General features: G+C 39.0%; 1 protein-coding gene across 3 annotated transcripts in view; it reads left to right on the forward strand.

Annotated features, from left to right (window-relative positions):
• Positions 1-11,768, forward strand: part of UBE2E3 (ubiquitin conjugating enzyme E2 E3) — a 54,334-nt gene extending 42,566 nt beyond the window's left edge. For all 3 annotated transcript variants that reach the window (XM_059853209.1, XM_059853210.1, XM_059853211.1), the window contains 3 exons: positions 6,210-6,342; positions 8,065-8,212; positions 9,239-11,768. In XM_059853209.1, the coding sequence (XP_059709192.1) occupies positions 6,210-6,342; positions 8,065-8,212; positions 9,239-9,336 (379 nt within the window). In that variant the 3' untranslated portion in view covers positions 9,337-11,768. The remainder of the gene's footprint in view (positions 1-6,209; positions 6,343-8,064; positions 8,213-9,238) is intronic.
• Positions 11,769-12,929: the final 1,161 nt, after the last annotated feature.

Below are 12,929 nucleotides of genomic sequence, written 5' to 3' on the forward strand. Positions count from 1 at the left end.
GGTAACTTACAGGCTTAGTCTGTTGAAAATCGCCCATTTCTTGTTCTTAGGCATGAGTATTTTTAAGTTTACTACATTTTAAAAGCCAGTTGTATTTTTAGTTTAATTAGGTCTTTTAGTGAAATTGTTTTAGCTTTTTTCTTCCACCATCTGAAGGGTGTGCATAAGGGACGTTGGGAATAATACGTTTTTCTCTTTGTTGACATTAAAAGTGTTATTGAAAATACTGGGAGGAAATCCTAAACTGGATTTCTCAGTGTCACTTAGCTTTGTGATGTGAAGATTTTGCAGTGAAGGGTGGAGGTGGCTGATATCTGGAACATGTGGGTGCCACAGAACAATTGAATGTCTTACTAACAATGTAATCTCCTGAGGGTGAGGTGGTGGTCTGGCATTTGGGAGTTGTGCATTGCAGTCACACTCCACAGTACACATCTGCTGGATGTATTTGTGGGTGGACACCTTAAACTAAGGCTGCACAATTTCTCAGGTACTATGTCATTCTTTCAGTGTGAATCTCTAGAATCACTATGGAGGCTAAACATCCTGAAGAACAAAATAAGTGTGTATCCCAAATGAGTTTTGTTTGTGTTAGGGAGTTGAGAAGGATCCTCTCTCACAGAAGAAAAGCAAAATTTTCCATGTTTGCTAAACCCAGGTTCATCAGTAATTTTGAGTGGAAGAAAAATGAGAATTGTGTACCTGCTAGATAAATTTCTTCAATGAAAGAAATTCTTCAACGATTCGGCCCTCGTACAAATTGAGTTTTATATCAACAGCAAGAAAATAGTGTTTTGACATTAGCACTACAGGTCTTTCAACACTGATGAAAGGGATCTGGTCTTTTATTTTATTGTAAATTAAAGCTTTACTATTATGAACACATGGTGGAGTAGCAGGAAATGTTTCCCTTTACTGTCTGTCCTGCTCTGTGTTTTATTAGGTAGTATGGATAATTTCTCCAGTGTAGGCATATGAGAGGGACTTCTCATGTGCATATTACAAGTTAGTTCCTGCTGAACTTTTGGTTCAGAAAACAGAATTCTTTCTATGTCTATAGGATGTAGTACCCAGATTCTTTAAGTAGAGGTGCTTAAGGCACTGGTACTGATAATATGAATGCTGAGAATAAGCACTCCAGAGAGCCTTGTAAACAAGGCACTGAAAAATAAAGAAAATAGAAATTGCTATCCATGCTTGTCACAGGTCACAGAACTGAAAGCCACACACAAACCTATGCCTTTTAATTAATGTTCATTTCCTTTCTTGCACTCTATAACCAAAACCACAAGAGTGCCTCCACACTTGGAAAAGAGAATTCAGGAAAAAAAAGGATAATGGACAAATTTTCTTCAAAATGTTGAAAATATCAAAGCAAGAAAATATTTTGAGCATTTTCTATTCCCATGCTCAACATTAAAACATAACTACTGTGAAGTGGTGTGCTCTTTCCAGGCCTTGCTGAGCAAGTCAGACAGCTTGCACTGGATAAAGACCCTTTGGTTGCTTGTGAGATTATTTTTTGTTCTTTACTTACCAGCAGCATGACAGTGTGTATCTGTAGCTAGATTAAAAGGTAGTGTTCTTCCAGATAGGGTTGTCTAGCTCTGTTTTCACTCACTTTCTCATTGCATGGAGGGGTGAGGAGGATTTTTTCAAGTGCTGAGCTTAGTGGCTTGAGTTAGGAGCCAGGCTCCCCATGCTGTTGGTGAAAGGTAGGTGTCACCAGAGGGAGATGGAGCACGTTGGTGTGAGGGAGTATTTAGATATTCTGGGTGCTGCAGTTACTCTTCTCTCTACCCTGATTGTCTGGGTAACCTGAGGGACAAACATCAGCCTCCACACTAGATATCCTGCACGGTAAATACGAACCTCCACCTCTGTGATAAGTTGGAGTTACTTGAGCCTGGGGCATTTTTCTTCCACTGGAAATGAGTTCATCAAGCTCAGAAGCTGAGATGGTGGAGCAGACAGAATCCCTACAGATGGGGTCTGTATATTTACCTGAATTCTATATGCTGGTGGGATCTGTCATAGCCCCTTTAGTATCTCATGATGTAACACCAAACTAAATAATTCAGCAGCTTTAGCTGTGTGTGTGTCCAAAACACAGCCTTTTGTGCTGGTAACATCCTGAGTGCCTTTCTTCCAGCAGGATTTGTAAAAGTCAATTTCCAAAGCTGTGCTGAAGATTTCTTAGAGCTTCACTATACTATAGCATTATGAAGTGGATTTTTCAAGCACAAGGTTGAGGAACATGCTTGAGGGCATTTTTCTTTCTTTACTTAGTACCTCCACTTGAAATAAGAAAAATCAAAAGAGATATCTTATCCCTCTTTTAAAGCACTGACTTCACTTACACTGCTGTAAAAATTATATAGTGACAGAGTTGTGGCTGAGCAGTCTGTGAAGAACTTCCAAGAGTTTTACTGAATCTCATTTTGAAACAGACGTTTGGGAAGGATGGACGGAGGTCTTTCCTTACGTAATTCTCACTGTAGGTGCCCCATTTGGTTTGTTAGCTGCTGCCTTTGTAATAATGAGTAGAGATCTTTTCCAGCCTTTACAGTTCTATGATTCTGCCTGCTTGGGTATCACACCTGAGGGCGGAGACTTTGAGAGGAGAACATGAGAAAATATTCCACCACTTAAACTTGTGCCATGTAGGCAACCCCGGGTGTTTTTTTTGAGGTGTAGACCAGTACCTTTAGTTCTGTGATACCAATGGCATTTCTCATAAGGCTTTTAGAGTCAGACACACTTCACTGTTGGAAGCTTCCAAAAAGAAGCACAACCAGCCCCCAGTTTGCTATATGCTGTTGCAGACCCATATTCTGTATCATAAGAAAGCATAACACAGAGTTAACATCAAATTTAGCCAAATTACATTTTCCTTCTTCCTTTTTCTTCTCAGTTAGCACAGTCTCAGCACAATGAAGTAACATTCTGTCGCTAAAGTTAGTCTTGTGTTTTAGAGGAGGGCTGTTGACAGCAGTGCATTTAGTAAGTGCAGAAAGCAAAATATGCTACCAGCATCATTGTAGATTGGAAATTTCTTTTCCTAGTTTCTTGTCCTGCATTTATTTCTATATGGGCAGCTTCAATGCATTTTGATTTAATAAACTGTAACAAAAGCTGAACTTGGATTTCTGTAACCACTGCATCAGGAGTCTAACAGGCTTCTTGCTGGTGTGAATGCCGCTGCACCTACATGAATGCTCTTAACACTCTGCAGGAAAAGCTGTCCTTCATCTTTGGGGAACTTGTGAGCCAGGGTTCAGCAGAGTTAGGTTTGACAGACCTGCTGTGAACCCCTGGGCCCCTCAAGTTTAACCTCATGTCTTTTCAGATTTACCATCTGAAGTCACACTTGTAAATTAAATCTGTTCTGTGGACTAGCTTGGCTACAGCATGGTTGTAAATCCTTTGTCTTATCTGAATCAGGTATATATCCCTCAGTGAAGTGGCATAATGAATATTTACTTAGGAAGCAGATGCAGCCAGTTAACTCTAATTTATTTTTAAAAAGCAATCCATCTTTAATGTATGAAGTAAACTCCCCTAATTTTGCAAATAATATTTTGTCATTTCAATTAAATTGCTTTGTTATTTTGTCTGTGATTTTTTTAGCCCATATTGTAAAAAAAATTAATCAAGGGGATTTTTTATTGAGAATGAAGTATTGGTGCCTTTGCTGAATTTGTAATGTTCTGAAGCTAATTTAGGAGGACAGCAGGCTGTTAGCAATGTACTGCACTTGTATGCACTGTAGCCAAAACACTGAAGTTGTCATTCAGACCTGTTGCTCCATCCAGATTTTGTGCTTTGTGGCTACCAGCTCATGGATGCCCTATCTCTGACTTGGTAAGTGATTACCAGATAGTTTGGCTCTGGGCTGGTGCTGCACTTAATCGTGACTGATTTGTTGGGCTGGAACATGTCACTGATTTGATACATCCATTTCATTAATTTGATTGAAATGCATCCAGCCATTGGAGAGGTATGAAAGAAAGGTACCTGACATGCAGGGCAAGAGCACTAACCTCTGCATTAAACTATAAAGCAGCCATTAGGACATCTTATGCTGAAATTGATTTGCTCCACAGAAATTTGGTTTTCAAGCACAATACTAATTAGCTGTGAGCTTGATGAATGTCAAGAATTAATTGAAATATTTCAGTGGCCTGTGTGGGTTTTAAATGTTGTCATTATTGCCCCAATATTTTCAGTTCTTACACTAATTGCTTTTCAGGGAGCATGAATAAAATTATCTTCTGAAGTGACTGAAAGTACAAATGGTTCATTGCATTACTAAAAATGGACCTGTTTGCTTTTACATTTCCTTTTTTTTTTTTCCTTAAAATGTAGCTAGTATTTTCCTTCCACTTCTATGTATGCATTGCAAATAGAAAGTAAGGTTTTAGACCCAAACTTTATTTTTGACAGCACCTGTAGGGTTTGTTTTTTTCCCCTAGCTGTGCTCTGGAGGCCAGCATTCTATTGTTACTTACTTTCATTTTGGCAACAGAAAAATAGTTGCAGCTTCATAAAATAATTTTTTTGTTTCAATTAAATAGGATGTCATCCAAATTCCATTATTATTTTGTCCTGTTTATGAAAGACCCGCAACATTTGGTACATGAAATATCTACAAGATAAAAAGCATCTTGGAAAATTATGAATTGAAAGTGAATTCATAATCAAAATTAGCATCTTTTTCTTAAATATGATCTTAATGTAATAATAGCTAAATTTTGGCAGGGGAGCGGGGCGGGGATTGCAGATCCATAGTGCAGACTGCTCATATTCCTTGTCTCTGATGAGTTTCTCCATGTTTAACTACATAGTAAGGATGGGTGTCCAACATGTTGTGTTACAGACTGCAAACCTATGTATGACACATATGTGGGGTGACATGGCATAGGAGGAGCCTTTTATTTGTAGGGAGTTTCCTCTGTGTATTGAAAAGTTCCAGAAACCACAAATTCCCAGGCTCCAGTGTGGTGCCATGCCCTGTCACTCATTTGATGTGCAATTCATGTGTGACAGTCCTCAGGGCCTGTTCCTTCTCACGGAGGGAGCAGGATGGCGCTGCCTCAGCATGTCTGGGAAATGGAGGTGGTGCCTGGGAAACTGCCCAGGTGGGGAAAACTGAAAGGATCTTTTACAGTGCTGTGTTATTGGCTCTTCTACATAGATGTGACCAAGCCACTGTGTCTGCACGAGTTCAGTGCTGTTGCTCTCCATAGCAGTCAGTTCAGTAAGTTTGGCTCTCAGCTGGGTGGGTTCAGGACCCTTTGTGGAAGGTTAGGTTAATTTTTATGCAGGCTTGCTAAGGATTTGATTTTTTTGGTGGTTGTTCCTTTTGGGGGTGAGGGGGAGGGGTTTATTGTTTGATTAGGGTTTTTTGTGAGGAGGTTAGATGGTTACTGTGTGATAATAGCATTAGTGACAGCTCAAAAGTTGAGAAAATGCTGGGTCATTATCCATTCTTTCAAACCTTTAATAATTAATTACACAGTAATCCTTTCTCTAGTGAGAAATGCATTCTTAAAATTAAATATTTTTGGTTCGTTGTCTCATTGCCAACTGCCCAGAGGCATAACACCAGTATATCCTGAAAAAACAGTTATTTGGAATGGCTGCTGCAAGAAGCTCAATTCCTTGTTACTTGATTCTCTAGCCCTTCCCTAGTTTTGCTGCCCAAGGGTGAAACATTTCACTCTAGCCTATGAAACAAGTGGCAATAAATGTGTATCATATACTTGAAAGCCACATTTTTTATGAAGGTGTGATCTGCTAAATGCTTGGAGAAGACAAATGTGGTCAAGGTGTAAAACTCCTTTTGTGTACTAATATGATGGCATGGAAAGGTGGTGCAGAAAAGGTGATGAAAGGGTGATGTAGAAGCTCAGAGCAATGACATACTCAAGAAAATAGATCTGGGGATATGTTTTGGACCATGAAAAACCAGTAGTGCATGGTCATTCTATTTCATTGCTGTCTCTCCAAAGGGACAGCAGAGTACCCAGCTTTTGTGCCAGTTTAAAACATCTAGCCCACTGAAATCAGGTGGAAATTGGGCAGGTGTTAAAAATAACCAAATGGTTTCTATTCAATAAGATGAATGCTGAAGGAAATCCATCAAATGTCTCTCTCAAAGGTACATCTGACTCTTTCTTTCCCTCTCCTCTTTTTTCTTTACACAGTGCCGGTCCTAAAGGAGATAACATTTATGAATGGAGGTCTACTATACTTGGACCTCCAGGTTCTGTATATGAAGGAGGCGTTTTCTTCCTGGATATCACATTTTCATCTGACTATCCATTCAAGCCACCAAAGGTAAGGGTAAGGTTTTTATTGTGCTTGTCATTTTTCCATGTGAGAAGAATACAGCTTGCAGCCAGGTTACTGCACATCTCTTTTTGAATATCAAGCTTGTTTATGGTCTCTTGAAAACTACAAGGTCCAAAATCTTGGCCTGCAGTCTCAGAAAAATCCGTTCTAATTTACTTCTTGATTACCACAGTTAGTACTGATTTCCAAACTTCACCAAGTGATAAATGAGGTAATTCTGATCAACAGGTAAGATTCAAGAAATTTTAGTTCTAGTAGAAGACCACACAAGACTTTCTTATGTTTCTTACTTCTCATTCTGGCTACTAAAATATATGTATAATAGTCTTTCCTGTAATGAGCCGGATTCCATATTAAATATTATCAGTAATTTTTTTAAAAATAAGAAAAAGCTAAAATAAGTTCACATAGAAAACTGGAGCATTATATTGTGACTTAAAATTGAGTAAGTTACTGTGATGAATTTCCATTATTTTAAAATGTCTATTTACTACTGCTAAAATCAGCAGTCTTGTTTGATAATGTTTTTTCACAAAATATCTTTTTATTAAATTAAACTAATCTTAAATTAAAATGTCAATTCCTTGCTCAGAAATAGTATGGACACCTCATAAATTGTAATTTACTAGCGGAAATGAAAGAATTTAAAGGTCATTCCCTTTTCCCCTCCCTTACTGTCAAATTACAGCTGTTGACCAAGTCACCAGAAAGAACACTGCAAAACTCTCACAACTAAATACCTTTTACCACACAACATTCTACAGCTTACATCTTTGGGGGCTATAACTATGTTACTATAAATATAATACCTTTTTTCATTCCTAGAATGATTACAACATAAAGAATATACACTCTGTATTTCACACCTCTCTTTAACCCACAGCATTTAATATGTTCTGAATTTAGAATGTTATACTGAAGTGATGCACAGTTTTAGACAAATTCCTCATTCAAATCTTGTAGGCTTTTTTAGAGCATGATAGTTTTTAAATTTGCAGGATACATTGTGGATTCTACTTCCCCCCCAATCAGTATGAAAAAGAAAAATTTCCGTATGTTCTTGTGCTTTGTGTATTAAAGCAGTTACTTATTTCTCAGTTCTTATTTGTGCAGAAGGTTCACATGCTCTATCAATATTAGTCTGAAATAATTTAAGGATGGATTAAGTGTAATAGCATTGTTTTGGCTGTATATTATATTCTGCCTAATGAAGGGTAAGAACAAAGATTTCATTGTTAATTTAACAAGACTAATTTTCATGGTTTGTATTTAGGCTTTTGAAAGAAAGAAAAAGATCAACTAACACTGCACATGCAGACAAATTCTGTGTACTTCCTCCTCACCTTCAGAAACTACAGTAAAGTTACATTTGTGATTAGAATGTTCCTGACGTGGTATGTTCATTAAATAGCTTCCATACTATATAGAATAAAGTAGGTCCTTATTTTTGTGGGTATGGTACAGAGAGCCTGTGTGAAAGCAGTTTGTGCCCCTAATCTCATCATGGTAGGTTTCCTAAAGGCAGCCCTGGCTACAGAAAATAGTCACTCTTCTGTTAAACAATTGTGGCTTGGAAGCCAAGCAGAGAGGAGCTGTGTCTGCAGAAGCTCTGCAGAGCTGGGAATCCCCCAGGCTGCTCAGAGCCAAGGGGCACCATCCCTGGGCAGCACTGAATGACTCTCTCTGTCTCTGATGCTGTGATTTCAGGTTACTTTCCGCACCAGAATTTATCACTGCAACATCAACAGTCAGGGAGTCATCTGTCTGGATATCCTGAAAGACAACTGGAGCCCTGCTTTGACTATTTCAAAGGTTCTGCTGTCTATTTGTTCACTTCTGACAGACTGCAACCCAGGTAAGGAGCTGATAGTTCGCTGAGAGACTCTCAGTCATTTGACTTAGTTGCCATGAAATGTAATTTGTATATTTGATTGCATGCAGATTAAATAAAATTTGTTTTAAATTTGTGGTGAAGCACTCCGTATTGGATGTGGTCCCTCTTTTAATGGTGTTTTTCACTCCTATGACACAACAGAAAGTAAATAGCACTAAGTCCTTTTTTTTCCAAGACATGATGGAGAAAATAAGCTGATGTCATTGAAGGTCTGTATTGAAGGAGGTCCAGCAAATGAGTGTTCAATCCAGGAAAGGAGCAACATTCTCCTGAGTTGTAAATCCTGCATGTCAGAAGAGGCTGCAGGAAGTCTCTTAAGACAGCAGTTGAAAGGCTTCATCTTGCAAATGTGAGGGAGTGGATGTTCAGAGAGAACTCTCCCTATTTCAAAGACACTTCTTTGATCCTGTGGGGAGGGGAGGAGCTCCACTGGAATCAGTAGGGACTCTCAGCAGAAACTGTGTGACAAGTGTCATTAGGCAGTGATGCTAATTGCCTGCGGTCAGGGCAGGAGTTGAGCAATAGTGCTAAGGGACCGTTCATTTACTGAAAGTGGTCACAGTTAGGGAGAAATGGATCAGCCTCTTAGGTACAAAGGCTTGATGGCTCCTGAAGGGCTCCCCTTGGTGTGTCCTGCAGCCCTAATGCTCCAACTCCCACTAGTCCTGTGCACCTCCCTGACAGGAGGGTGCCAGGCAGCACTGCTGAATGTGTCCTGCAGGCAAAGGGCTGAAAGCAGAGCACCTGCCCGAGGCAAGATTCATTCAAATGCAGATAACCACAATAGATGGTTCCTGTTTTCTTTTAGATTCTTGTGCTTTGTCCATTTGTGCTTTCTTGGAGATGTCTTATGTGATGAGAGCTCCACTATATTTCTGGTCTAAACTATATTTTGGAATGGATGCTGTGTTTTAAAATATGTTTTTACTTGGGGATTTTTGTTACTAGTGGGATGGATTCTGATGCATTTTTTCCTGCCTTTTGCAGCTGACCCTCTGGTTGGAAGCATAGCCACTCAATACCTGACCAACAGAGCAGAACATGACAGGATAGCCAGACAGTGGACCAAGAGATATGCAACATAAATGACAAACTACTTGTGCAGTGTGAAGGTGCAGAAGGCAACTTTGCAGTGTGCAACAAATCTTTATAGCCTTTACAATACGGACTTCTGTGTATATGTTATACTGATTCTACTCTGCTTTTATCCTTTTGAAGACTGGGATACTGCCCCCCAAAAAGGTAAATGCTATCAAGAGTAGAAGTTTGTAGCTGTAGATTAGTTATGTTTAAAATGCCTACTTGCAAGTCTTGCTTCTTTGGGATATCAAAATGTATTTTGTGATGTACTAAGGATACTGTTCCTGAAGTCAACCAAATATTATAGTGCATTTTAGCCTAATTCATTATCTGTATGAAGTTATTAAAGGTAGCTGTAGATTACTAGGAATTATGTCATTTGTATTAAACCCAGATCTATTTCCAATATGTGGTACATGCTGTTGTGAAAACTGTTTTAACTTTTACCTTTGTCAGTTTGTAATGAAAGGATTTCCTTTTTCCCTTTGTAGCTCAGAGAGCACCCAGTGTATCATCTCAAACACAATAAACATGTTCCCCAAGGAGTAATTTCTTTGTTTTCCTATTTTAAATTAATATTTTAATAAATTTAGTTATAGTAACAAGGCAAGGCCAATGTATCACAGATCCCTGTGGATAATTTTTAAATTAATATGCATAAGCAAAGGCTTGCTATTAAATGTTTAATGCACACCTGTGGATTAAGTTTTCTCTGTTTTGTTTTTAACAGAACAAGTGAAATTTCTAAATTTTTCTGAAATTTAATACTTTTCAGCTCTTTCTCAAGTTGAAATGATCACATTTCATATGCTTACTCCAGAAGTTAATGTAGCTGGTTGCTTCAGGGCCAGTCCTGCTCTCAGAACAGGCTGCCTCAGTCTTGCTACAAAGGTTTTTTGCAGGAGGATGGCCAAGTTAGAGATAGTCTGGTGCTTTTTTTTCTGAGTAAAGCAAGTTGGACTTGCTGACCCTAGAGAACTGAGTTATCCACTGAAAAAGGTCTTCCAAAGCATGATTGAACACTGTATCATCTACCCAGAAAAGAGAGGAGTACAATGAATTTAATCAGATTTATATGACATAAAAACAGTGGTGGGGGAAATAAATAACCTTTCTTAGTAAAAATGAAATCTGTAGAAAAGTGTTTTAGACTACCTTTTCCCCCCTTCACTTCCTGCCTTGGAAATTTTGTAACATCTGTAAGTACAAAAATACAGCTTTATAGTACATACAGTTTAAAAGGTATAGTCACTAATAGTTTTATAATTTAAGCTTTTATAGTTTGCCAGTCACAGTATTGATTATTAAAAAAAAATACATTTGATTCCTTTAAATGATTTTAAAATTACACTTAATTTTAAATTTTACAGTCTCCCTTACTACCTGGTGTTTTTGGAGATAACATAGCACTTCCATCAATAAGATGCTCTGCTCATTTAATATATGAAAGCTGAATGTTAAGTTTAAATAGTAAATCAATACAAAAAATACTAAAGATTTAGATCTAAAATTAACCATTACTGAACAGGTCCCTGGTTTTTGTATCACGTGACCTTTGACCATGAATTGTCCACCCTACTTTAAATATTTCTACAGATGCCTGAAGGTGGCTTGAAGAACTGTGTATCCCAAATATCTCAACCTAGAAGCCAATCTCTCTTGGTAGCTACAAGATAGCTTTAGAGTTCAGGTTAAAAAGTGCAAAAGGGAATGAGAAACAGGATCTGGCAGGTGAATATGCCTGATTCAGGTAACAGACTAATGCCAGGAGATGAAGTGCTGGAAATCACTGCTGAAGGTGACCAGAATTTCTTGTCATGTCATTGGATGTGTGAGAAATAGCACAGATTGGCAAAGAAACAAGGGGCTATCACATCCGGGCTGCACGTCTAAAGTCTGCTCCCTGCTGACCATTAGTGCACTCATGGGCCACAGGGTGCTCATACACCACTCCAGTGACCTTCCAGTGGAGAGCAAACTATGGAGTTCATGCACTAACTGTGTTGCCTACAGAATTTACAGATATTTATATCATAAAATATTCTGCTATAAAAATACAGGTTTAATTCTGATTTTAATGTATTTTGGGTTTGTATCGTACCTACAACTTCAGATACCTAGGTGTACAAATGGGATGCCTTGTTAGTGTTGCCCCATCTTGCCTTCCTTGCAATTGGATCCTTTACACTGAATTCCCATCCTCTTTTTTTTTCTTTTTTTTTTTGTTGGTTTGTCATGATTCTGTTCTTTTTTAATGTAGATTTTTTTTGTGTGTAAATTTTATATTTACTGAAGTAAAGGTTGTTTTTGTGTAAACATTTAAACTTTAAAAGAAAAAGAAAAGAAGCTAATTTTGTTTCTCAAGTTCTCTCTGCTAAACCATGCAGTAGAAAGAAATTTGTATTGTTAAATAAATCAATTAGTTGTTAAATGAGAATGTGTGTCTGTTTTCATGGGGAGGGAAGAAACCTCTGCTGGAAATATATTTAAAGCACTGGTTGTGAACAGGATCTGGTGTTTCAAACTATTTCCTTCCTGGCTGTGCTAGGGTGAATACTGTATGCTACCAAAGAATGGCACTGATACTCTTTTGCAGTTTTAAGAAGATAGAACAGAAAATTATCCTGGGTTCTGTGTTTGGGAAACAGTGAACTGAAATGACATTTTTGTGTAAAGCTGAGGATACTGCACATGCCCTCTTCTTCTCCATTTGGGATGGGCTTTTCTTTTTCTGTTATCTTTGGGATTTGAATGGGGAATGTGTGCATCTGGTTGGGAAGCTGCCCAAACTGGGCTCCATGATGATCTGGCATAAAGAGATCTGGTGTGGAAACCAGCAGTCCCAGCCTGTGACACACCGAAGGAATAGAGAGGGGCAAGCACCTCTTCAGCTGAGCTACATTCAGAACAAATGAGAAGGGATGGGTGAATGTGTTTAAAAAATAAAAATACTGCATACAATGGAGAGGCTAATAAACATCAGCCTGGTTGTTTCTGCAGTAACATGTTCTTGGTGTCTCAGTGATGTGTGGTGTGCCTGATGTAGAGACAGTCTCACTGATCAATGCTGCATAGTGATCATTCCAAGTCTATAGCCAGGAAGGGGAGGTGGTCATAGAAAGCAAGACCACAGGGCAGCCCAAGCCCTGGGCCAGGCTTGTGCAGCCTTGTAAGGAAAGCAACTGCACCAGATCTGGTTCATGCTCTGCTCCCTCCCTACCCTTAGGGGGAAAAGGAAACTCTTTCAGGCTTTGTGGTACAGCGGTTTCTGCTCTGTACCAGCTTATTTTTGGTCATTGGTATTGCTAAAAATGAGACCAAACTTCCTCCTTTCTTCACCTTCATATGTGAGAAGCAGATTTGTGGCCTCTCTGGGGTGTTCTCACCTGCCTGCACCATGAGAGGAAAGCTGCAGGGCTGAAGGGCTTTGCAGTGCCTGGGTGAAGTTCTGAGCCACGGGGCAGAACTGCCAGCTGCACGGCTTCCCCAGGGCCCTGCCTGAGTCCCCTCAGTGGTGGAGGGAGGAAAGCTGCAGACCACAGCAGCTTCTACAAAGAGCTCATGGCCTTCTGCCTCTGGGGTTTTATCTGTGTGGGCA

The sequence above is a fragment of the Haemorhous mexicanus genome, chromosome 8 (assembly GCF_027477595.1).
Source record: "Haemorhous mexicanus isolate bHaeMex1 chromosome 8, bHaeMex1.pri, whole genome shotgun sequence".
Classification (NCBI taxonomy): domain Eukaryota; kingdom Metazoa; phylum Chordata; class Aves; order Passeriformes; family Fringillidae; genus Haemorhous; species Haemorhous mexicanus.